The sequence below is a fragment of the Calypte anna genome, chromosome 3, assembly GCF_003957555.1.
Source record: "Calypte anna isolate BGI_N300 chromosome 3, bCalAnn1_v1.p, whole genome shotgun sequence".
Lineage (NCBI taxonomy): Eukaryota > Metazoa > Chordata > Aves > Apodiformes > Trochilidae > Calypte > Calypte anna.
Genome location: NC_044246.1, coordinates 33537721 through 33564768, shown reverse-complemented (window position 1 = coordinate 33564768; position 27048 = coordinate 33537721). Strand labels below are relative to the sequence as shown.

At 39.2% G+C, this 27048-nt stretch overlaps 1 protein-coding gene across 1 annotated transcript in view; it reads left to right on the top strand.

The window, feature by feature from the left end:
- Positions 1–27048, top strand: part of UTRN (utrophin) — a 352138-nt gene that overhangs the window by 63651 nt on the left and 261439 nt on the right. The window contains exons 4-12 of the mRNA XM_030446581.1: positions 11887–11979; positions 13430–13507; positions 16961–17053; positions 17921–18093; positions 21717–21832; positions 22873–23036; positions 23646–23849; positions 24943–25124; positions 25834–25984. Of these exons, the coding sequence (XP_030302441.1) occupies positions 11887–11979; positions 13430–13507; positions 16961–17053; positions 17921–18093; positions 21717–21832; positions 22873–23036; positions 23646–23849; positions 24943–25124; positions 25834–25984 (1254 nt within the window). The remainder of the gene's footprint in view (positions 1–11886; positions 11980–13429; positions 13508–16960; positions 17054–17920; positions 18094–21716; positions 21833–22872; positions 23037–23645; positions 23850–24942; positions 25125–25833; positions 25985–27048) is intronic.

Here is a 27048-nt window from a genome sequence, read left to right as displayed (position 1 = left end):
AAGGTCTGCATTCAGATAAATACTGATATAGAGCATTCCAGCATATATTTATATGAAGCCATGTGATATTTTTGCTTATTGTATGGTTTTTCCATCGCTCTGTCCAGTCTAATTTGAAGGGTCAGATTCAGTCATTTCTCTGTGGATTAACAGAGAAAGGCAATTAAGGCATCTAGTTTTGTGGATAGTTAATGTATGCCCTTCAAAGTGTGTGTTTTGTGTCCTTTTTTCCCTATTACTTTTATCCCTTTCTATCCTTTTTTCATTAATACTTAACTGTTTGGTATTATTAATGGATATAGTTTTCAGAACTCCCTTTGGCAATGCAAAAGTATGATCATCTGTGTTTATAGCCACTTCAAATAAAGACAAATATCAGAAGTAGCTACAAATTTTGAATGCTCAGTCTGAGACTTTGGTTAGATTACCCAAAGGATTTGACACTTCTGTACTAATAGAAAATGGAGCTCATGTTGAACCTTATGACAGGTCTCTGAGGGCTTAAGTCTTCTGCAAACTCCAGGAAACAACCCAAAATATCTAGCTGGTTTTCAGGTGGCTGTTGGTCAGCATATAGAAGGGACTCAAGAATGCAATGCCTGTGCTAGGAAGGACTGTGTTTAACAATCTAAGGAAGTATCTTAGTCTGGCACACAGTTAGGGATTACCTGTAAAACTGCTTTAAATGATTATGGTTTAGTTACTCTCAGCCAAAAGTTGAGTTTGAATTCAGTTCCATGTAACAGCTTACTGCTCTATTAGCCACATGTTCTTTGTTACACATAAGAGGACCCAAAGTTTTTGCAATCTAGTTTTGACCACTCCACATTTTTAATAGGTTCAGTCTGTATTTATTTATTGTTTATCAACAGGCCTTGGACTTTCAGATCCATTATACAGCCCTCTAACACTTCAGCAGTTAATAACATAGCATAGTGCCCCAGGGGAAGTTTAGGTTAGATATTAGAATTTCTTTACGGAGAGGGTGATCAGGCATTGGAATGGGCTGCCCAGGGAAGTAGTGGATTCTCTGTCCCTGGAGATATTTAAAAAGAGACTGGATGTGGCACTCAGTGCCATGGTCTGGTAACTGCAACGGTGGTTCAAGGGTTGGAGTTGATGATCTCAGAGGTCCCCTCCAACCCAGCCAATTCTATGATTCTATGATACTTGCACTTGCAACTCTTACAAAAGTTTACTAGAAACTTGCTAGACATCTTGACAGATTTGGGAGTCTTGTGTTCCACTTTGGGCTCTGCAAGTACACTTTTTTTTTCTGCCCCATTTTTTTTACTTTCTTTACTCCTACTTTCTAACCCTGTTCCCACACCCTCTACCCCCCTTACTATTACACCCTCTAGTGTCAGAAGGCTTGCCTGCCCAGCAAATAATTTGATCACCCTGTCTACTTCATTACCATTTCTTTGTCACTTCTTTGCTTATCCAGTAAACCCCAGTTTTTATTGTTAAAGCTCCAGACCTGCTTTGTCTATCCTTACCACTCTGCATCACCTCACCATCCCAGCCCTTATAGAATTTGGTGCCTGTGTGGTCAGTCCTGGTTTTGTATATTTTTGTCTAAGGGGTCCTAGTCTTGCCCGCTCTCTCTTCTTGCAGGAATAAGTCTTTGCTAGCCTTTGTTTCCCCATTACCAAGGTATTTTTCTTCCAGGTTTGCTTTCAGAGTGTTTACTCTCTTCTGCTAGTCCTGAACTTGGCAGGTAGGACAAAGAGTCAGTACAAGAAACATGATGCCCTAATTCTTAATTTAGACCTGTGGATTCAGATGTGTCACAGCCTGTTGGAGCTTAATGCTGTCACTCTGGAGGAAGTTTATGGTTCCACCATGGGCAAACGAAGGCTCTTGCTTTTCCTCAGAGAATCATGTTTTAGATTTGGGAAGTTGTTCCATAGGGGTGGCAAGAAGGCTTGGATTGCTAGGAAGGTTTTGGTTTGCAAAAAGAACAAAGCCTTCGAGACATTTGCAGTCTTCAGTGAAAATGGCACTTGATTTACCAGGCCTATGCAGTCTTATTTTTGCATTTGCAATGTTCTTTTTGGAGGTATTTCTGTGATACTGATCCTGTGCTGGTGCTATGACATCTGCATTTGCCAGCAGCTTCAGCTCTGGCAGGGTCTTGGTAGCACCTGCCAGTGAGGGTGAAGCCAGACCTCCTCTGCTTTCACAGCATCTCAAGCTCTCTCCTGCTCTGCAGTCTTCCAAAATACATTCCAGTTAAGGGTTAAAGAGCAAAGAAGAGGCTGAAGTGCAGTTTGGGAGTGGACTGCATCCTCCAGGGCTGAGCTTTGTCCAGATTAGCCTGTAAGAGGGCAAATGCTTGATGCTGGGGCTCCTGTTTTTTTCTCCTGGGATCTAATGGGTCCTCACTTCTGGAAGGACATCAAGTAGAGTAAAGATGAGAGGAGACAGGGCAGTAGGCAAACTGGTAAGATATGTGGAGTGCTTTGCAATGTAATGGCTTCATATACATCTTCAAATTAAATAGTCCCTCCCTCATTATCTGGCATTAATTAATTTGCTAGTAGCAGAATCTTAACTAACTTTCAGGACAGCCTGCTGTATATAACTTTCCCACTGGTTTTGCTCCTTTTCTCCTTTCTTCTAAGAGGTTTTTCACCGTAATAATAAATGTCAGACCCCATACTTCTGAAGACATTTTGTTGCTCTGCTGCTGAGTCTTAGCAATTGTGATAAATCTTTTTAAAGACAAAAGTGTACCTATTCAAGATAATTAATTTCACATGACCTGAGATACCTGAGGCCAGACACATTTCAGAAGGGATTTTTTTATTTGGGAAGGAGAATTATGGAGTTTAATATATTAGTCATGCAAGAGATCAAAAAGATTGATTTTATCTCTCAATTTTATCTGTCCAAGGAGGCATCATCCAGTGATAGTCTGTAGTCCTTTTTCCAGGTTAGTTTTTGTGGTGCAAGCAAGGAAATACTTGACTGCTGATGAAATATTTCCCAGTCTAATTGCTCCTGTTGTTTTCCAGTGCTGAATTGAAGTGTAAAACGTAGCCTCACTCAAAGAATGCCAAGGCTTATAAAAAATGTCTTAACCAGAGGAACAACCTGGGTAGAAAAGAATTAATGTGTGTACAAACTGCTCTTGAAAAATTCAATTTTTAGTCTTGTAGTACTTTTCTTTCTTTTACTTCTTGGGAGAGGCTAGGATGGGAATTAAGAAGGAGGAAAATAAATATTTTCTTCTGCAATAGGCTGACATATGGTAGGGAAAATTAATTTATAGCACAATAATAATAATACAATATATATATAATATGCAGTATATATTATATATATTATGCATATATATCATGTATAACATATATAATATACTATACAATAATATATAATTAATACAATATATAATAATAACATAATACAAAGTAATTGACCATCTGCAAATTTAGCAATTTCTGCTCTAAAACCAGGGAGTGGGCAGCATCTCCCTTGCTTGACTTCACAGCTTGGTGTAGTAATATGGACTCTAATTACTGCTGCGTTTGGTCAATGCTCTGGGCTTGGGGATAGAGTTTGAGGGATTCATGGTCTCTCTTATTATCCTGTTTTGTTGTAGTGTTTGTGTATTTGTGTGACCTTCCCTGGCACTAGAGTTCAACTTGGTAGAGCTGCTGAAGCAAATAGTCCCTCTACCTGTTAAATCACTTATAAGAATAATAGTTAACCTGGCCAGCAGGAATTTTTTAAGGAACCAAGTTACAATCTCAAGTTAGCTGGCTTTAACAAAAAGGGAGAAGAATCATAACCATTTATTCATACAGGGGAAATAACCGATAGTGGCAAGAGGCATGGTTTGTCAGTTGCTGCTGGTAACTTAAGGCTTAATTGCAAGCTGACATTAGTACTGTTACATTAAACATCATAATGTAAGCTTGTGCAAATGCACTGATACACACACTAGGGAGAAAAAAAAAAGCCACAGAGTTGCTGATGGGTTGTGTTTTTTGGCTGCCTTGCTATGTCTAATATTTGCTTTTATGTTTTCCCCTCCTTTTATCATGTTTTCAGACAGGTGTTTCAGGAGTTCTGTGGACTGAGCTATCTTTAGGTTTACAGCTTTGCTACTCAAACTCATGTCTGGCATCTCATAGAATCAAACTTTCCAGCATTATCTTAGGGATAAGACACTAATGTGTCTTATCACATTAGTCTGTAGTTTTAAATAGCTATTTAGTTGCTTGTAATTATTGTATTTTTAGCACCAATAGCAATATTTTAGTCTTTAAGGTGCTTTCTTCCAGCAGTTGTAATTTTTTATTTATTTTTTACTTGGCATTTGAATTCACTGTTTTGGTTCTAGTGTTGTGTAGAGATGCCACAACTGCTTATGCACATTCTGCATAGAGTAGAGAATACTCAGCTGAAAAACATCTGTCACAGTAGAGCTGGTAGTTATGTATGCTGTCCTTTAACCTCCTGCATTTCAGTGGAAGGAGAATGGGGAAAAAAAATAATGTTTTAATAAAAATAATTCTGTAAACAAAGGCTGTGGTCTTAAATTAGAAATTGGCAAGATTATTTGTTGATGTTGTTTGCTTTTTGCAATGACCTTTTTGCTTTCTGAATTATTTCCCACATTACGTTCCCATGTACTGGGAACGTGATGTGGCAGCACTTGACATGTTTCTTACTCTGTACTCGTATGTAGCTCATACTCTTTGTGTTGCTTGCAATCAAGTTTAAACCGAGTAGGTGGTTAGCATGAATTCCCTAGGAATTTACTTGAATGTTACGAGTGGTTCACGTTCTAGTTTAAGCATCCAAGCTGTTCAATATTTCCTTCTTCTCAAGAAAAAGGGTCTTTGCAGCTCTACTACAGTTTTGACCTATTTACTGAGCATCAGATTAAATGTTAAAAATAATTATCGGTTGGCTTAAAAATAATTAACTAGAGGCAACTCTGACCTTCTTATAACTGACACAGGAAGATCAGAAGAATTAAGATGTACTTCCTATATCTTTTCAGGGGGTGTTGCTGTTTCTGTGGTGGCAGATGAGCTAAATGGGAACGGGGACTTTTCCCTGCGCTGCCCTGAACAGCCAGAACTCATCTGCTGCATACCCTCAGAGGCTGGTAAAGGTCATGAGTATGCTTTTACAATATGTGTTACTTCCCTGGTGACAGCCAGCATGCATTTCTGTGTAACTGAGAGGACCTTTCATCCTGGTTTTGATGTCGTCACTAGGAGGCTTGAATCAGTGTTACTGAGGAGAATGTGAAATTGAGAGTAAGCAATAAGATACCTCTAATATCTTTGGCATTCATGTATTTGAAACAAGTTTGGCCTAATGATGTGCTTTTAATGATTATTGATTTAAAGAACAGGTAACTATGACATAAGAGAATGATTTTGAATAAGACGACCAAGCAGACACTGAAACTTCTTTACTGGCTTATTTTTCATATAACTTCATGTTCAAGAACAATATACAAGAAGCATAGATAGCTGTGATGAAGTCATAAAAAAAAGTTGAGGCTTATTCTTACTGAGCATTAATGAATCCTTTTAATTCTGTAACTTGAAGGACTGTATCAAATCAAGCCATTAGTAAAAAAGGGCAAGTTAAGAAAGTTTTACTGTAAAATGCATTCAAGAAAGATCACAGCCTTGCAGTTGTATGTGCCTTCAATAGAACACACTGTAGATGTTGACGGCTGATCTTTCTACTGTCAGTAGCAGTTGATGACTTAAAAAAATCTGGCCTGGATTTCATATCTTCCTGTATTTCCCGGGAATGCATTCTGGCAAAGAGCAGGAATGATTTCTGCACAGTCATACTGGCTGATCTCAGTGACCCTTCTTTGCGAGTAATCCTAGACGCACACACGGAAGTGTGAATCACTCTCTTAAACCTGATCCAGGTAGAGGAGCTGAAAGATGTCCAACTGGCATCTGAGGGCTCCTGGTGCTGCACGTGGCCTCTCCTACCATAATGGTGCTGGTGTCTCACTGTAACATTCAAAGCCGGGGCCTGTGGTGACTGGTCTTGCCACAAAAGGCTTGTATCTGGTCTCTGTCTCAAAGACAGTGCAGGAACTGCTATTGCTTCATGAATAAACAGAAAGGAAGTGTGTTCTGCTGTGTATAACTAGGGAAAGTTCTTTACCTTTTCCCTCCTATACTCATGTCAGCACACAGCATGGCACTAAAGTGTTGGAAGAACTGTAACGTGGTGGATTGGATCTGGTTCTGATCTTTGTGCATTAACTCCACAGTGGATAATATGTGTCATCATGCAGATTTATAGGAGCACAGGCAGGTCTAGCCCTGGTTTATGTACTGTCTCCAGTTTTTATTCTTCTGCTTCTTTTTTTCTTAGTCTGTCTTCCTTTCCCTTTCCTCTTCCCTCTTTTCTCTCCTTTCCATTACGCCAGCCTCTGTTGAAGTGAATGAGCTCCTTTCCTGCTGTCAGTGCCAGCTTAAAGCATTGGGGAGCCAACATGGCCTCTTTCTAACTTAAGTCTGTTAATTACTTCCTTTTGTCTGTTTTATCAAGACCTGGTCTCTACTACAGAAATTCTGTGTGTGTAGCTCCACTGGCAAAGCCCTCTTGGGCAGACTGAGTGGAAGAGGTTTCTGCCAGTATTTTTTTGCTGTTGCAGCAAACATAAGCAAAGCTGAGAAAAGCTGCCTCCTGTTAACTGATAAGTGTTCAGTGAGGGGGATGTAAATGTTTTATACCCTGAACCAGCACAGTTCTCCTAGTGGTGTATCCCTGCCTGTCCTTTACACTGTCTTTGTAGTGTAAACTTGACCCTGTTTTGTCTTTGAGGCAGGCCCCGTTATCTGCCTCATATTTGTACAATGCTTAGTACAATGTAGGTTGCTCCTTAAGTGTACTTATCAGTGTAACCATGCCTAGCCATTTGCCCTTGCTGAAAGGCTCAGTATGTTTTGTCACTGTCACTCTTGCATGCCAAAAACTTAGCTTTCTTGATCTGTTATGCTCAGTGATGGACTGCGTCTACTTACGGGAGAGGATGGTGGCGAAGGCTGAACTGCTTTGTACTTGTGTAGTCTTTAAGTTTGTAGAAAGTGAGCAAAATGCTGTTAGTTCTGAAAAGGAGAATTTAGACTGCCTTAGCATACTGTACACCAGTCAGGAGTTCACAGAGAGAGGCAGACAGACATGCTTTTTATATACTGCAGATATGTTGTTTGTCTCTATGTATCTGTGAGTAGAGACTTCTTTCCCGAAGTCCAGAATGCTTTCTGGAGGTTAGGAATGAGCAGTAAGGGTGTGGGCAGGGATGGCAGGGAAAGCAGTCTGCAAAGCCCCATGCCTTACTCTGTAGAGTGGGAGAGGAATTCTCCTCTCCTCCCCCAGAGCCCTAGCCCTGTGCTATATGTCAGTCTGCTGCAAAACACAGCTGGTCACAGGGCTGCCGCCCACCCCAGGGCAGCTCAGCATAGGACTAAGTAAAATGCTCCGTGGGTGAGAGTCAGGATGGTGGGTCAGAGCCAGGGCTCAGACTGCTCCTGGCTCCACTGGAACTTGTTTTGGATTAGCTCTACATCTGTTTTTCTCAGAAGAAGATGGTGGTGATGGCATCAGACTGTCCAGTGCCTGGTGCAGGAGGGAGGCCTAACTCTTCTACCAGTTTTGCCCCAGAGCTTCTCCTTGTCTTCTCTTGAGAAATGGATGTATGGGACCATGCCTGGGGATTAATTTTTTTATAATTATATTCCATCTCCTTTCTAAGCTAAGTAAACTTTGAGTCACACAGCCTTTAGAAGCTCTGCAATATGTAGCTGTTCTGTCTGAAAAAAAGGAAAGTAAGAGGTTTCATGAAACGCAGCAGGTTGCGATCTAACTTGGTCACAGGAAAGTTGGGCAGCATCCAGCTGCACTGTGCACTGGAGAACAGAGCAGTAATGTTTCTGATTTCAGAGTGTGTGGCCCAGATAGCAGACACTGTGAGGAAATGTGTGGGGAAAAATTCATGGATGGGAGGAGACGGTGTGAGCAGAGGAGGGTGCAGTGCATGCGCAGTCTCTGCTGCCTTTGGGACAGCAGGGCTCTGGGCTGGCTCTGGGCCCTGATGGGACAGCTGGAGCTGTTTGTGTGGTCATTGCCGCCAGGTGTCTGCATGTCCTTCAGGTGGGTGTGGGAAGCTGGAGGAGCAGGTTTCCAACCTTTCTGCCAGGTGTGCTGCAATGCAGGTGGCAATAGGCTTGGCAGGGTGGGTGCTGCAGCCTTGTCTTTGCCAACTTCAATCACCTACCCTTGAAGATTTCTGTGAAGGGACTTCCTCCCCATAGAGAATGTTTTGCTGGACTTCACTAAATACAAAAGCTTTGCATGTTGTTGTGCTTCTGTTTTGAGGGCAGTGGATAATAAACCAGGAAGGAGGATCTTATATTGCAGAAACAATTTAGTATAATCTTCTGCTGACTCTAAACTGGCAGCAAGATGTGGTGCTCTCGTGGCCAGTGAAATGGAAAAAATGTTCTCCCGAGAAAGCAAATCTGAATTATTTCCACCATCACAGCAAGGTGCATTACACAGGGTGGGAAAATACCATGTCCCATTGAAATGAATCATAGAATCATAGCAAATTAGGTGTTGGAAGGGACTCTCCAGGGAAGGAAACTCCACAGCCTCCCTGGGCAGCCTTTTCTGGTGCCCTGTCACTCACAGTGAAAAAATACTTCCTAATATCTATATGATAGAAAGCAGGAAGTCATTCAGCTTATTTTCATGCACATGAAGTGAGGGATGGTGAAACAAAGAAAGAAGGTTATGTGAGCTCAACATTCTTGTTGCACCATGCTAAATGAGGTATTTTGCTTTTTTAGCAGATCCAAATATATGTATATATTTATATTTTAAATTCTGCACCTAAAGTAGCAAATTTGTTGAAGATATAAAGCTATAGCATTCTCAGTTTTGACATTATCAGTCTGGGCTATATGTGTGTGCATTGCTTTAAATATTAATATAATAGCTTATATTAATTGTTCCCATAAAGCCTTTGACTCTGTTTCCCCCAACATCTTTGTCACTAAATTGGAGTTTTGTGTTTGATGAATGGACTGTTAGATGAATAAGGAATTGGCCGGTTAGTTGCATCTGACAAATTGTAATCAACTGCTCGGTGTCCAAATGGAGATCAATAACAAGTGATGTTTCTCAGGGGTCCATATTGCAGCCTATAGTGTTCAATATAGAATCATAAAAATCATAGAATTTTGAGGGTTGGAAGGGTTCTTTAAGATCATCTGGTTCCAAACCCCCTGCCCATGGGCAGGGACACCTCCCACCAGATGAGGTTTCTCAGAGCCCCCTCCAGCCTGGCCTTAAAAACTTCCAGGGATGGGGCTTCCACCACCTCTTTGGGAAACCTGTTCCAGTGTCTCATCACCCTCATGGTGATGAGGGTTAGGAACTTCTTCCTAACTTCAGTCTAAGTCTACCCTCCTTTAATTTGAATCCAAATATCTTCATATAGTGGATTAGAAAGCCCCAGCAAGTTTGCAGGGGACATCACACTGAGCAATGAAGTTGATTTGCAAGAGGGAAAAGATGTCATGCAGAAAGACCATGACAGGCTTGAGGAATGGTCTCCTTTGAACCTCATGAAGTTCAGCAAGGTCAAGTACAAGGTCCTGTACTTGTGTTGGGGCAATCCTCAATATCAGTACAGACTAAGGAATGCATTGAGAGCAGCCCTACAGAGAAGGACTTGGGCATACAGGTACATGAAAAATTAGACATGAGGTGGCAACATACACTTGTAGACCAAAAGGGCATATCCTGGTCTGCATAGAAAGAAATATGGCCATCAGGTCGAGGCAAGTGATTCTCCTTCTTTACTCCACTCTTGTGAGAAACCCACACTTCTGTAGCTTATATTTATTTGCTTTCACAATGAGCTGTTGAATCATAATGCATCCATCAAGACTTCTGTTATCTCCTTCTGTCTGCTTTTCTGGACACAAGAACAATTTCCTCATGCCATTACTCACCTACTTTTAGTGTCTTCTCCGTGGTGATGCAAACCAAACTTAAACGATATTTTGATGGCCTCTGTGGGAATTACACTATGGATCATTACCTCCTTAACATGCCAAAAACTGTACAAGAGTCTTCCCTACATGTCCTTTTAGCCATTCCTGTTCTGTTGCTGCAGCATGCTTTAAGGGTTTGGCTAAGTTGCTATGCAGCAGCAAAGCATCTGAATCATCTGTGAAAAGTGTGTGTTGTCAGGGGAAAGCTTTGTCCCTTACTGTACTGGAGAGGGTATAGTTGAGATTAGGAAGTGGAGTATTTAATGGCACAATGTTATCAAACGCTGACATTTAAGAAATGCTCCTATTTGCTATTGGTCTGGCAGGTACATTGCTTTCTACACCCCTTAGCTAAGAGTGTGCCAACATGTGTTTATAAATTTTTTAAAGTATAACTTGTAAAAGTAATAGCAGACTAAATTTCTCAGAAAAATTCATTGCAGAACTAATTTGATATCTGACACTGGGGCTAAAATTTGTGTATTTTAAGAAGGGACTTTGCTTATATGATCATTGGTTGGTAGGATGCAAGTTATATTTAAGTCTATTTCTGTACAGGAGATTAAAATTTGGATCTACAGCTATTCAGCTCTCTTGTGAATAGTTTTAATAGTATCAAACCAAATTAAAGTGGGCATTTAAGAAAAACCCTTATGTATTTTGAGGAAAACTGGATATTTACCAAAAAGTCTGATTCAGTGGACAGTTCAGCTCTCCTTCTGGTTTGTTAGCCAGCAATTACTAACAACTGTGGGAGCAGGATGAAGTGAAAGTAGAAGAGATTTATGTCAGCAAATTCATGTCATATAAGGCCTTTGACAGCATTCTTTCTGAAGAGCAATGTCATAAAGCTAGGGTGATAGAAAAAGGCAATACTGGAGTTTTAGGTACTTTTTAGAAAGTATTTTTCTTCTCAAACTGGCACTTCAAAAGGACAATGAAAGCAGTAGCTTAATTGATCTACTGGCAGCTAGCAGATAAATGGTATAAAGCAAACACAGTTTCTTAGTTGCTGGATGCCTGTGTCTTTTCCCTCTGCCCTGTAGCACTTTCCCACATTAACTTTCTTAAAGTCCAAGAAGAAAATAAGACTAAAAGGGAGCATGGAAAAGGTTAACATGATTCTGCTGACATTTATCACTGTTCTTGTACAGGGTCCTCCACCCCTGAAGAAAATGAGTATTAGAAATGTATGATTTAGAGTAGCTCTGAGTTTCACATTTTGCTTCGTTTTTCTAAGTACAGAAAATGACTAATTTGTTTCAATATATATTACATCTTTTGATCTACTAGTCTGTGTGAAGGAGTGGCAAGTGGTTTTTTTTGTTGTTGTTTGTTTGCTTTTTTTTTTTTTAATCTGAGAGAATATATCCCAATGTCTTCTTTCTGAAAAGCCCTAGTTTCTTCTTCATAGAATCATAGAATTAGCCGGGTTGGAAGGGACCTCAGAGATCATCTATTCCCATATCTATATCCTTTAGATATATCCAGACCAAAGCATTCTTTCTGGTTTGACTCTACAAACTTGCCAAGTTTTTTTCTTTGCCATTCTTGTTTTTTAAATGCATCTACCCTAAAACGTACCAGGATGCACTGATTGCTTTCCTGATACTAGGCTGCTGATGCACAGAACTGTAGGGAAAGGGAGAAGAAAAAACAACCCAACACTTAAGGAAGGGGTGCCTTTCTCATCACTGTCACAGTCCCCTGGCTTTTATTTACCACATTCAGTACTAAATAAGAATGAACTGAAAGATAAAAAAAACTTCTTCAGGGATGTTCTGCCTAAACACTTTTATTACTGCTTTTGTTTCTTTTTCAGAGTGGAAAGCCCCCAGTTAAGGATATGTTCACAGATCTGAAAGATGGAAGGAAGCTTTTGGATCTTTTAGAGGGTCTGACAGGGAAACCTCTGGTAAGACAAATGTGTATGAGTTGTATTCCCATTTATTTAAATAAAACATACCAAAACCAACAAACAAAACACACAGAAACCAAACTATGGTATCTGTTTATTTATATTTTCATTTATCTAAAAACCTATTCTGCTTGTAGTGTGTACTTGTTTTCTACTGTTCCTGTGAATTTCCCATGAACTCCACTCATGGGATTGTAGGGTCAGGCTGAAATTAGCTGTGGAACCCTCTCTTGAGGGTAAATGTACTGTTTAACAAAGCATGTAAAACCAGTGGCATTAATCCCATAGTGTGTATTTTTAATAGAGATTGTTTAAAGGTCTGCTTCTGGAGGATCTGGAAGAGCAGCCTTTAACTGGATACCTGTGAACTTTTTCTAATAAACTCATGAAAGATTCTTTAAATAAAAGAGACAAAAGATAGAAGGCAATGCACAAGTCTGCATCTCTACTGAAAAAATCCCTTGTGATCTACAGATAGGGAAGGGCTGAAAAAGACTCCAGTCTTTCAGAAAAAGTGTATTTATGGCTGAAAACTCTCCTAACACTGCCTTTTTGGAGAGATATATGAGACATGGTGAAACCTGTTCCACTACGTCGGATTAAATTCTTGATGCCTCTATTTATAATCTCAAATTCATTTATTAACCTCATGAGGAGCTTTCAGCCTTTTAAAATTTCACCTTACAAGCTTGCATTGTTTTTTTTTAAACAGATACATTTAACTAGTACTTCTAACAGTTTGTGGTCTGATTTGAAGTACACTGAAGACAACAGGACTCTTGTTTCTAGTTTGATTACCATGTTCCAAGTTCAGTTCCATGCTCTTGCAGATCATATTCTGTCACAAGGGTTAAATGGCAGTAATAGAAAAACCAAATAGGGTGGCAGGTATCATTCAGAGTTGCAGTGGGCTGGGTCAGGTCCTACTGCCCCGTTCTCCTCCAGCCCTCACTCCCAATATTCAAAGGAAGGGAAGGTCAGGAAGCATAACTTCTTCCCAGTATGCAATAATTTAGCAGGCTTTCAGTGCCAGAAAAACAAATTGCTGCTTGTTCTCTCTTGGGAGCCAGGAAAATTTCAACTACTCTGGCAAATGTTCAAAACCCTCACAATTCCTCCTGGAACTCCCTCTTTGCTGTTGTGTTGCCAGTTTTATAATTCTGCAGATGCTGGGAATTAAAATTGTGGACTTATCAAAGATGAAGTGAAGCACATTTTGAATCCAAGGGTTTTTCTGTGCTTTGAATTGAGGAATAATGTTCTGACCAGTTTTAATTTTGAAATTGTTGTGAATGATCTTGTTTGTTTTTTGTTCTTAGAAGAAATGCAAACAAACCAAAACTTGAGAAAAATTAAGACAAATTTCCTGTTCTGTGCCCTATTATTTATTTTGTTTGGTTTGTCAAGTTAATTTTGATGCTAACAGATTGTAACTTTTTATTTTCAGCCTAAAGAACGAGGTTCCACACGAGTACATGCCTTAAATAATGTCAACAGAGTACTGCAAGTCTTGCATCAGAACAATGTAAGCAACTTTTTCTACAAGTTTTGATACTCTTTCATATTTAAATGAGTTTTAAATGCAGCAAATAAAGATTTTTGGTATCTAAAATGAGAACTCAGTGAGATGGGTAAAATCTTCTCAGTTTTCCTTATCTGATGAAGAATTTCAGTGTCTGGCATTTTATGAAATCTTCAAATGCTAACTTAATGATCTTAACTAAGCAGTGTTTTGTTGAGATCTGTTCAGCTGCCAAAACAAAGGTGACTAGAAGCTCTGCTATGAATAGCTCATGAACCTGTCAAAACAAAAAGCTAATTTCCAGTGACTATGTGTAACTTCTGCAAAAATCTTTGAGTATGCCAGGTTTTGTGTCTCAGTTTTCTGTGCCCTGTTTTCAAAATCCAGTAGAATGTTTCCATTGACACATACTAGTTCTTTTGAATTCTGTCCTGACTGTTGCTAATTTGGAGCTTTGGTAACTGACCAGAACAACAAACACACCAATCTCAAGCCTTCTTTAAGAAAAATGGGAATAATAATTGGATTTTTTTTTATTCTGGTATTTTATGTTTTTACTGTGTGGAAGCCAGTAGTGGTGTGGTAAAGTGGTTTTATTCTTCCCTTAAAGAACAATTCCTGATAAGTGTACTTTCTATAGTTAGAATTTCTATTTCCAAATGTCAGGTCACTAAAATAACATAAGAATATTCTGGCAATAGAATTTATCTAATGCAAAAAGTCACTGATATATTTATGTTAAACTGCTGCTTTAATAGTGATGAATATATACTGGGTTGGAGTAGTGTCATTTCTAGGAAGTAACCAAAGTTAGTGGTGGGTTTGATTTTTTTTTTTTTTTTTTCTTAGAGGTTCTGCAAATATTACCTTTTTTCTAGGGGTAAATAATGAGCCTTTTTAGCTTGAAAATGATTTACAATAATAGAATGAATTAAATAATATAGAATTACAGTAATTAATTAGTTCTTCCTTCAGCAGGATCTGGGTTTTTAGGAGTAAACAGATGGTGTTAGCTGAAGGTTGTTAAGGTCACAGACACATTTAATACCTACTGCTTAACTTCATTAGAAAGTGTGTGTGTTAACGAAGGGAAAGGGCATTCACTGAGAAGCCATTGCATTCTGTTGCCTGAGAGTTTGTGGGCTATATAATAGTCGTAGTTGTGAAATAATTTATAGAAGTCTTTAAATATATTATATAAGGATCAGACAAGCCTAGGGTGTAGATGTCAAAGGGATCCTGTGAACGTCGCCCATCTGATGAGCAGGAAGGTTTGAAGTAATGAAGTTCAAATTTTTGTGGACAATTTTTTAGAAAAACAGCAATTTAAGAAAAAAATCCCCTGGAAATTATTTCAGACAGCTAATAGCAGCCTACTGTCAGTATAACTGTCTACTCTCTGCTTTCTTTTATTAATTACCCTTGCTTATGTCTGAGAAGTCTACTCATCATCCCAGTGAGGTGCTGGCTGCAAAGTGTTGTTTTAGTTCAAAATAATTAAAATACAAAAATGGACATGTGAAGTATTTTCTAAAATGTGTGGTGGAGTTAAAATGAAGAATGCAGCATTCTTATTATTCTTACTGTTCTTAATATTCTTAACAATATTATTAGCATTATTATTACTGTGCAATTTAAAAAGTCTTTTTTTGTTACCTGCTTTCAGGAGGTTTTTTCCTATATTACAGATGAAAAAAACCTCTTGAAGTGTAATTGTTTTATTTTTGTACCCTTGACTTTTAATCTTGCTTTCTGCACTTTGTGTTTTAGAATGCTTTCTAGTGCATTGTTTAGTGATATGAACTGGTGATACTTTTGACTGCTTAATTTACAAGCATCTGAAAATGTATGCTTGATATCAGCAAAGAATACTACTGTGAGATTCTGTTCCAACTACTCTAAAAACTGGGAGAGTACAATCCACAGACCCACAGAATTCTTTAGGACTTTGAAGTGTAATTTTGTGGCTCCATGTTCATCTTGACAGTTTTAATTTGGTTCTCCCTAAGCAAGAGACCCATGGGGAAATGAAAATTGTCAGGATGGCACCTGAAAGCAATGAGGCTACAAGTACATTTTGCAGCATTGGAGCTATTTGTGATTGTGTGGTAAGAGGAAAAATATTAATGGACTACCATTGTATTATTTTGTATCAGAAACAGAACAAAAAGAAACATTGTTCTTGCCTGTTCTGTCATTGTAGGCTATGTCCATGGAGAGCCAGAGCATTGGCTCCATTACTGCCCTGTGATTGTCAGTGTTGTTTAATTGCTAGCCAGCTCCTTGATGAATGTTTTGTCTCTCTGCCCAGTTCTGATCCCAAGCGATGCCCAGACACAGTTCTCAGGGTAATTGTGAGCTGGGAGATGTTTCTGGGAGGCACTGTGGATAACACAACTTGGAGCAGGTGTGAGAAAAGAAATTAAAAATCTTCCTCGTCAAGGTGAAATCCACTTGCTGCTTGCCTCTAGGGCTGGAGGATGTTTATACTTCAGGTTATTTTCAAGAGTGAAGCCCACTCATGAAAGTGTGTGGGAGTGTTGCAGCATCTGCTGTATGTGTACAGAAAACCAGGGGAGGGAGCTATTTGTCTCCTCTGCCTTAGGCAGCTGTTCCTAGCCCCGTTTCCATAGGTGTGGTGTGATAATTAATGCAGTGTGCTGCTGCTGGTTCTATCCAGAAGGTGGTTCAGACTTAGTGCTGCTTTTTCCTTTGTGAATGCAGAATTACTGCCTTAATTCAGTTCAGCCTCTAAAGTAGCACTGAGTGAGTATCTGTAGTGTGCTCTAAGCTTTGCTGCTTCTGAGGGCTGAATGCTTGATTGAGAGGTTGGGTAGCTTCCCCTACCCTTCTGCTTACTTAAAATAATCTCCTCATTTCTCCTTTCTGTGCTTTTATCTTGTTAATGATCTCAATTAGACCATCACTGGTACTATATGGGGTCCTAAGTGTATAGGAAACTTGAAAATTTAATTTTTCCCTTGAGCTTCTGGTCTCCTTGTGTAAACTTGTCCCATTTGGATACTGATTCAGGCAAAGGATAAACTTATTCTTAATTACAGATCTTGTAGTGGTTCAGCAATATCTCAAGTGTGTCTAGGAGCAGCACTGCTTTACTGGGTTTTTTTTTTGGTTTTTTTTTTTTTAATATCAGATCCTACATATTTGCATTTCTATTGGTCAGTTTTGACTGCTGGGATATATCTGTATACTAGAAGAGAGGATACAAATTCTTCTGAAGGGGAATCTTCTTTGATGCTATCTTTTATCATGTTGTTTAAGCAGTTGTCATGACAAATTTACTCTGGCAATACTCTGTCATCTCTGGTTCTGTAGTTCTAACCAGCTTTGTGTTGGAACACTTGATAATATGACCTGGCAGCCAAGAACTTAAGGTGGGGTTGTGACTTGAAGCTGTGATAAGTGTTTAATATAGAGTTGATCTGACTTCTCCAGGTGGAGTTGGTGAATATTGGAGGAACTGACATTGTTGATGGAAACCACAAGCTGACACTGGGGCTGCTGTGGAGCATTATCTTGCACTGGCAGGTGAGAGGCTATGGAGAGATTTCTTCCTTTCCAGTAATCCTGATCATCAGTCTACTGAGTTTCTGAAACCTCCCTGGGGTTTTGGTGGTGGAAAGTACTGCTTGTATTTTGGGCTGGTAAATAAAGGCAAGCCAGTGTCTGGTTTCTGATCTCTGTCTATTGGCTGTCTCCTACAACACATTCTTGTGTGTGCTCACTTGTACTCGGTTTCTAAGTTTAGTTCCTAGTGGTGTTAACTGCAGAGAGGCTTTTCAGACTGAAGCATTGTATTTATATTCTTTCCTCAATGCTTCTATGCACTCTGTTAGCAGGGTCTTTTTCACTATCTAGGCAGCTGTGTTGGGCTTGCATTTTCTATGCTGCTCTGTAGGTTCATTTCTCAGTGTCATAGACTGAGTTGTTCCTGATTTATCCAGGTATCTAGGAGAATCATTGAATTTGCTTGGAGGGAATTTGGCAGATGCTTATGGCATAGTACCCAAACTGCAAGCTACTTTTGTTGGCTGTGCAGATATCCTTTTCTTTCAGAAAAACTGTGCAAGCTGTCTTGGGTTTTGCTTACTGGTAGAACTGCAGCAAAAAGAAATATTATATCCCACACTTAGTGTAGGCAGCACTGAGAAGAAGGAGAGGTTTATAACATAGCAGTTACATGTCACTGTTATGTGAAGCATTACTGCCTCTTGTAATGAGTGCAAAGATGACCTGAAAGACTCCTATTCCCAAATTTCATCTGATGACTTAAGTTTGATTCATAGCTTTCTTTTGGAAAGACCCTTCCACAGTTTGTGGAATAACTTGGTTCAAAGGTTTTTAAGCAAGAGAAGTAGAGAGTGTGTCTAAGGTGTAGTTGCTCTTGTCTTGCAGGTGAAGGATGTTATGAAGAACATCATGTCAGATTTGCAGCAGACCAACAGTGAGAAGATCCTGCTGAGCTGGGTTCGGCAGTCCTCAAGACCCTACAGTCAGGTCAATGTTCTGAACTTCACCACAAGCTGGGCAGATGGACTTGCCTTTAATGCTGTCATCCACAGGCACAAGTAAGTATCAAACAGCTTATCTTAGACCTAGGAAAGTAAGCAGCTTTTTTCTCATGTCTTCATGCTTGAGCATTTGACAACTTCTAGCCAGTTTTGGTGATTATTTCTTTGGGTTTTTATTGTAAAAATAACTGTGGAGGCGTATTGTCAATTGTAAAGAATGGAAGCTTCAACATGAAGAAGTAAAGACAGGCTGTGTAGCTTTCTTTAGTCTTTGAATGTATGTTGCCTGAAAGAAAATGTATGTAATTCTTTCAGGACAACTGTTGAGCAGAAGAATAAAAGGGTAATAGATACTTCAGGTATCTGTAGAGGATTCTTTAGTTTGCTCACTATACTTTGTAAGGAATTATGTTAAAGCTTCTTTGCACAGATCTTCGTTCTTTCTGAGTTTTGGAGAGCTTTTTAGTAGTCTAAATCAATCATTGTTATACACTCATGAAAATTACATGCCAGTTCTTATTTTTTTAAGGATTTTTCTTCGAGATCTACTTTTGGACAATTAATTCTAATTCAGCTTACTTTGAATGATGTCAGATCATTGCTTTGAAGAGTTGAAACTTCTTAACCATAAATAACCACTTTACTGTGGTAATGGCAAGATAATAATCTAGAATTTAATGAGACATCCTGGCCACTAGGTATGCCTCATGGCAAATGCTTTACTAACACCCAGAATATCTATACCCAGCAGATACAAAGAGTTTGCAAAGGATTCTTTTCACTTTGAGTCTGCTGTTCTCTGCTCTTAAGTGCCCATTTGGCCCCTGCTGAGTGAAATAACAGGCTCTGTCACAGCCTCACTGGCTCCAGGACAGGTCTACCCTGACACATCTTTATGCCTTGTAAACTAGAGCTGGCTTCTGTTCAGCCTGTGGTTCCTGGAAGTTTGAATGGACTGTTCTGCTAAGACAGCAATGTTAGCAAAGGTCTCTGGGGTTCATCAGAGGTGTTACCAAGTTCCTTCTTTGGATGGTGTGAGCTGTACTGGTGGTTTTTATACTGGCTTAATTGTCTTTAATGACATTGCTCTTCTGGTTAAACCTGTGAAGCTTTGATGGAGTGAGTGACAGCTTTAAACAGAAATGAGAACCAGGTGACCTGAGGGAAGCAGGAGAGAGGGAACAAAATTGGCTTTAAGCTATTTCTTGTCCTTGTGCATTGTGACTTTGTGCTTGGGCTTTCCAGGATCTAAAGTCTTTGAGCTTGGATTTTTTCGGCACTGTTAAGTAGCAGAAGCCCCTGCTAAAAAATTTAACTGAGTGACTGTGGTGTCCTCTGGCTTCCTGAAGTTTCTCAGTTACCTGGCTCAGCTGATCTGAGCCTTTTTCCCCGTCTTTCTGGGAGCCTGGCAGCTGTCAGCACATTGGAATTCAGCTTTGGTGCCCCTGGGCAGCAGTTCTTTTGCCAGGGAAGCACCATTTTCCCCACATTTCTGAGAAATCTTGAGTTTGGTTTTAATTTAGGCCAGATTTGAAAAAGAAGATTTAAAAGGCACTTGCAAGGAACATTGGAACTGGGGCAGGTTGCAGAAGTGGTGGGACAGCAAAGCTTTTTAGCTTAGTCAGACTGTAATGCTTCCCTGACTAAGGGGCATTTTAGTATTGCTTTTTAATTGATTTAATATCATAGTAGATAACATAAAATAATGACTTAATGCAGGAGAGCTTTTGTGGATCCTTTTAAGTTCAGCAATTTGATTTTCTTTGTGTAACAGCAATCGCTGGTAGTACTATCTTTTGGCTTTGATATCTAGTAACTTTGTAATGCAGCACTTAATACAATTATGTGAGGTAATAGGGCAATTAGCATTTTACTTTACTGATCTCTTTAATTTCCTAATATTAGCTTAGTTCCTCTTTGAACTGATTTTTGCTATTTGATACAATATTTTTGCTCATAGGTAAATATTTTGCTTTCATTTCATTGAAATTCACCTTATGCATGCAGGTAGTGCATATACAGTATGCTTATTGCAATGTCTTTTCTAAAATAGGAGTTTGCTAGGGCTTCATCTGAATCTATATGGTTAACCTGGGGCTCTTCAGTGAGGAGAATGAGGGGTGACCTCATCAGTGTTTGTAAATATGTAAGGGACAAGTGCAAGGAGGATGGACTCAAGCTTTTCTCAGGTGTGACTAACAACAGGACAAGGGGCAATGGTTATAAACTGGAGCATAGGTGGTTCTTTGTAAATATTAGGAAGACTTTTTTCACTGTGAGGGTGACAGAGCACTGGCACAGGCTGCCCAGGGAGGTTGTGGAGTCTTCTTCCCTGGAGACATTCAAAACCCACCTGGATTTGTTCCTGTGCCACCTCCTGTAGGTGACCCTGCTCTGGCAGGGGGGTTGGACTTGATCTTTAAAGGTCCCTTCCAACCCCCAACTTTCTATGATTCTATGTTCCTTATTGCTTCTGGTATGAAGGTACAGTATTTCTCTACCTTCTATCAGGATCTCTGCATATCTGTGTTCCCTGCTAACTCCATTTTTCTTCTGGTTTTTAGCTTCTCTGACCCTGCTCTCATATGGCTTTCCAGTTTGACAGAGTGCAATGACGTGACAGATATTAAAAAGATACTCTTGTGTCAATTTACAAGAGAATTAAGTATTAAAAGAATTAAAGGCAAGCCCATCTCTCCCTCCCTGAGTCCTATAAATCACAGAATCAATAGCAGTGTTTTAGTAAGGAAGCTACTATTGCATGGGAATGGGAAGTATTTTAATGGCTTTACGGTCTTACATCTGTCTTACTCAGCTGATCATGGCCTGACAGCGTAGTTTGCCACAAGGAGAGGGGCCTTGTTTGCTGATTCTACTTTCTGCTGTCCTCTTCTCCCTTGAGACCACCCACTGGTATATTTTGGGTTCATAAATGCAGTGGAGGTTTGGTTTGGTTAGCTCTGAGGTAAAGGCTGCTGGCACTGTCAATCAGTCAGCTCCTTGGTCTGATTTGCATTGTGACTCTCACGAGAACGTTTGATGGGGTGGGCTTATGTAAGGTGTATGTACATATATATATATATATTTTATTTTTTTTTGTCCCACATGGAAAAAGGCATGGGAGAGGATGAGCAAGCAGGGGTGGAGATCACTGTTGATCTTGGATGTGACAGTCTGGGGTGGTCACTGATCTACATCACAAGTTTGGAATGAGAGTCAACAGGACCCTCCTGATTGTCCAGCAGAACTTGGTGCAGAAAGCATGTACTGACAGGAATGCTGTCACAGAAGCAGTTGAAGAAAACTGGTTTTGCAATAAATGTTTGACAGAGTTAATTTATTATCTCATTAGTATTTAATCTCCTGATGCAGTCAATGAATATGTCTAGAATACATAGAATAGAATAGAAGGTGGATGTTACTGTGGACATGCATTCAGTTAACTGATTTTTGATCACCAGATTCTCTTGGAAAACACATTTTTGTATTTATGCATTTCTGTATATGCACTTACATTTATATTTCCTGTGTATGTTTATATTAGGTATCTGTAACTTTACAAACTATCAACTTTTACAAACTATCTTTGTATCTGTAACTTCATATTCTGCATGTCATGGATATTTTTTTTCTTCAGTTAAAATTTACTGCTTTATTTCCTGTTTTGTCTTTACTTTTAGGCCTGAGCTTTTCAGCTGGGATAAAGTTATAAAGATGACTCCAGTTGAGAGACTGGAACATGCTTTCAGCATAGCCAAGAACCACTTGGGAATTGAGAAACTATTGGATCCTGAAGGTGGGATGCAGTTATTTTACATTACTTTTTTTTTGTGTTCTCTTGAAGGAAATTTCTTTAATATTTAATGACATTTAATATGGATACAAATTCCAGCAGTTTTGTGCAGTGATATTTTGTTTCAAGTCCCTAAACCTGGGTTTTAAAGAATGTAAATTTTAGGGTAAGGGTATGTCTGTGGATATGTTTGCTTTGGCTTCTTGAAGGCTAAGGTAAAAACTGATTAACCATTCAGAGACAGTACACAGAAGGGGAGGGTGATACTCTGGCTTAATTCTATTTTAGGTGGGAGTTCTACCACAAGAGGCAATGCATTTCAGATGAAGTAAAACGTTATGTGGAAGGCGATAACTTTAAGAGCTCATGATATTTTGCTTTTTATATATACATCGTCAGCAGCAGTAGCTGCCAGTGCTATGAGTACTTACTGTGTAGGAATGCTTACCAGGAGACTTTTATGACACCTTTTTAAAATGCTGAGCTGCTGCTCTGCTTTGAAGTGAGCCTCTGAAGATTCACTCTGTAAGACAAGCTCTCAAACTTTACAGATTCAAGCACTGCCTTAAAAAAAAAGTATTAACTGAAAAGTAAGTGAACTTGAGTTCTTGAAACTCTTTTCCTTATGAAAAGTTAGAAAATGAACTGAACAATGCTGAAAATGGGGATTAGAGCCTAAGCAGAACAGTTGGTGTATGCAGAATTCTGTCATCGGACTGCACGTCTTCTTGGGAGATACTCCAGAATAATTTTCCCCAAAGTTGTTATTCCTTATTAATTTCAGTTTTGGGATTTTACTTCAAAAATATCATGCCTTTGATGTGACTTCACTTCCAAATATAGAAAAATTCTTTAATTTTCTTTTTCCCTCCTTCATATTGCTTTCAACATGTGTCAAACCTGGACTTTAATCTAAAAGTGTACTAAAGATCACCTAACAGGTCAATCAGTGATTTACACTATATGTAACAGCTATTTTCTAAGTCATGATTTAGAAAAGCAGCTTTTTCATTTATTTTCTATGTTTTATCTTTTTGATGCAGATGTTGCTGTACAACTTCCAGACAAAAAGTCTATTATTATGTATTTAACCTCATTGTTTGAGGTCCTTCCTAAGCAAGTCACCATGGAAGATATTCGGGAGGTGGAGACCCTCCCAAGGAGATATAAGCAGGAATGTGAAGATGGGGAGTTCCACATGCAAAAGGTGTTTGTTGTAAAAATCTGTCTGGCTTTTCTTAATTTCTAGTTTTAGCTGATCTTCAGGCTTGTCAGTCATCTCTGGAGCTTGCCTTCTGTCTTGGACAACAATTGAGAAAATATGAGAACTGTAGCATCATATGTTCATAGTAACAATCATCTTTGTGGTTGACTTCAGTGGTTCTCTCTTCCTTTTTCTTTTCATGTACAAAATCCTGTGTGTTGAGGTGTGTAAAATTTCATTTGTTATGCTTTTTTCTTCCACTTCTCTTTTTCATTTGTCTTGGCAAGCTGGAGTGAATGGCCCAGAATCTTAGACTCACTTTGCTGTAGAACTTGTGGTTATGATGGAATGTTTTTGTTTGGGTGAGAGATCCACTGCTCTGTTAAATAAGCAAGATTAAAGTTTCTTTTCTATCCAGTTTCTTCTTTTTAAAATGGAAGCTCATCAGTGGTTACTGGGGACCCAGTGGTTACATAAAAAATGTACCCAGTGATTATTTTTAAAATTTTACAAAGAATTAAGAGGGATCGTAGTTGTTCTATTTTGGTGTAATTTGGGAAGGCATCTTCTGTGCACTTTTAAGACATAATTTTTTTTTTTTTGGTGGCCCAGGCTGTAGCACTTGAAGAGGAGCAGGGCAGCTCAGGAGCAGAGACTCCCAGCACAGTGACAGAGGTGGATATGGACTTGGACAGCTACCAGGTTGCTCTGGAAGAAGTTCTTACATGGTTGCTGTCAGCTGAGGATGCATTTCGGGAACAGGAGGAAATATCTGGTGATGTTGAGGAAGTCAAAGAGCAATTTTCCACCCATGAAGTAAGCTGCTTTTGAAAATTCATTTGGGAAGTGTGTGTATGTTGGAGAGTGTGTGTAGTGGAGCGTGTATGTTTGGGAGTGTGTGTATTCCATTTCCTAGTCCTTATTCAAAATCAGCCATTCTGGGTTTTTTTTTTGTCTTGCTTCTTCTAAATGAAAAATACTTTTAACAGGAAGTGATAGCCTGGTGTGGCATAGTTGTTTTTGGCTTTTTTTTTTGTTGGTGGTGACAGTAGCTTCTTGAAGGTGAAACAGATTTTAAGAGAAATTGCTGTGGAACATGCTTTGGCACTTTATCTTTTTTTAAAACCAGCTTTTGGTGCTATGTTCACTGGTGTCTATTATACAAAGTCTGATTCAGACTGATTTGCAGTTCTTTGCTGCCAACTACTAAAAGGTCTGATTAACTGTATGCCACTTGCTGTTAGATGGGGGCAATGCTAACATGTTGTTGCTTCCAAATTATTGTTGTTTCCAAATTTTGTTTTGACTCTGTTCCAAGTCTGTTTAACTGTTCCAGTGTGGCTAAAAGTTTCAAGTGTCATGTTAGATGTTTAAGTTTTCTCCTGTATCAGCTTACTATATACAATTGAATTTAAAATCTGAATGCTAGTCAATATGAAGAATTCCTTTTCCCTTGTGCTACAGTTTTAAATCTTTGAACCAAAGGTAAAGATATTTTAGATTCATAGTAAATATGTCAATTTTTTAATTGCTATTGACTCCCATGGTTCTATTTGCTTTCCTAAGGTACTTTTCAGATCTTGCTTTATGTTTTGTTTGCCATAGCTAAGTTTCTGGTTTATTTTCTTGGTGCATTTTTTCAAAGGCTGTAGTCTTACAAACAGGGTTTTTTTTTCTTTGAGGTGGTCAGCTTTATCCCCCATCAGTTAGCTCTGTTTCACTCTCCAGATTTTTTGTAGCTTGTAGAGAATCTCCTGTCATGGAGAGGTACTGGTCTGCCATGCTTGCACGTTTGATGGTGCTGCAGCACTAATGCAAACATGACAATTTATTAGGACATTTGCAGATTCTTAAGTTCCTGTAGGAGCTCACAGATCACTGTGATGTGGCTGGTTGTACTGTTTCCTAGAGTTTTATGATGGAGCTAACTGCACACCAGAGCAGCGTGGGGAGCGTCCTGCAGGCTGGGAACCAACTGGTGGCCCAGGGAAATCTGTCTCCTGAAGAGGAGTTTGAGATCCAGGAGCAAATGCTGCTGCTTAATTCCCGCTGGGAGGAGCTCAGGGTGGAAAGCATGGACAGGCAGTCCCGGTAAGTCATGTTGCACAACCTCTGTCAGACTTGTAGGAGCAATCTCTGGTGCTTCCTGCAGCTTGGAGGAGATGATTTGCATCCATTTTTAAGATATTTTTTTTTATTATTTTTTTTTCCCCACAATTAACTCTTCAGTTTGTGACTTGAAATCCACCTTCATACTTTGCAAGGTGAAACAAGAGAAATGAATGTAACTTTTATTTTTTCTTCTTATATAAAAGTTTTTTTGTGACTGTTATGTAAATGTACCAGACTAAATATATAGTATCTATATGCAGTAGTTACATAAAAGTTTTTAATATGGTTTCAGTAGTTTAAATTCCTGAATAAAGCATACAGTAGATATGGATAGCTGTGTGTGTTTGTATAACTAAAAAGCACTTTGAAGAATTATTGCCCACCGATGGCTTATCAAACTCAGTGCTGCACATCAAGGGAGAAACTGCCTTTTGTTGCCAGGTCTCAGTAGAGTCTTTTTGTGGCAAATCCCTGTTGCAAGAAGTATTCATGTGTATTAATTGCATAATTCACTAATTTTGCTGGTAGAGAAAGGAATGGGGATACTTAACTGTGTGTTCCTTAGCTTTATGGTGAAAATATTATTTGCTAATAGCTATCTGGTTTATGAATGGCCTTGCTTCTTTCCTACAGACCTAAAATTTAGTCTCTTTCCTTGTGAAAAAACTGCCTGTGCTTCCCTCTCCAGCCTGCACGACATGCTGATGGAGCTCCAGAAGCAGCAGCTGCAGCAGCTGTCCAACTGGCTGAGTGTCACAGAAGAACGCATTCAGAAGATGGAATCTCAGGTCTTAGCAGAGGATTTGGAGTCCCTTCAAAAACAGCTGGAAGAACATAAAGTAAACCTTTTTGTCTGTTATCTAATATGCATGGGAGAAGTATATGGAAGATGTGTATGTCCCTTAGCTGAGAAACTAGATTGTGTCACAAGTCATATGGCTATATGCTGAAAGGCTGCATTTGTTGCTTAGGAAAGGATAATGATGGGGTAGAAAGGAATCAGAAGTTTCTGGAAGTACTTTCTTAGCTGAACACTTCAGCTCTAATGGGCAGAGCAGAAACCTGTAGGGGAAACTGTTACCCTTGTTTCGTTCAGGAGATGAGGCCTCTCCACGTAACTTGTAAGTGTTAGTGAAAATATGAAATATACTGTGTGCAAACTTGCTTTTAATGACTGACAGGCATTGTTACAGCATACTTGAGAACTACAGGTGAAAATGTGTTAAAACTGTCAGGAAGGGCCTTCCAAGTTGCTAATTCTAGACCCTGCTGTTGCAACCTAAGGGGGTGCACAGACACTTCTCTTTGATATGCACAAGCTCTTGAAATTGTTTTGTGTCTCAGTTAAGTTTGCAGATGGCAGTCAGTCTTTCTAGCCTGCAGTGATGCTTTTTTTTTTTTTTTGAGGAGAAAGATGGCCTTTTGATACTGTCATGGTTGCAGCTTGTTGACCTTCTCCCCAGCATGGGACATACTTCACAGGGCAAGAACTGTGGAGTATTTTTAGTCCGTGTGATTTCCTGTCCCACATTTGTTTTCTTTCCCCTGTCTTCAAAGTCAGGAGAATCTGAGGTGTGTTGTTCATGGAGTAGCTTAGGATATTCTGGGATGAAAAGTGGTATTTACAGTACTGTAAAATTGATCTTGCAGAGATATTCCAGAGGAAGGCTTTAACCATGGAATCTGTTCTTCTAGAAGAGTTTTTATGAATAATAATTGATTCTACAGATTATTTCAAACCAATCAGAACATTTTTCAACTGCAGTTTTCAACTATTATCTTTGAACATGAAGATCAGTTATCACAGCCCTGATATGAGAATTATATTGTCAACTATTAAAGGACAAATGTTCTTAGTGATTTTTTCCCCTGCTTGGCATGCTCGATGGTACTTAATAACAAT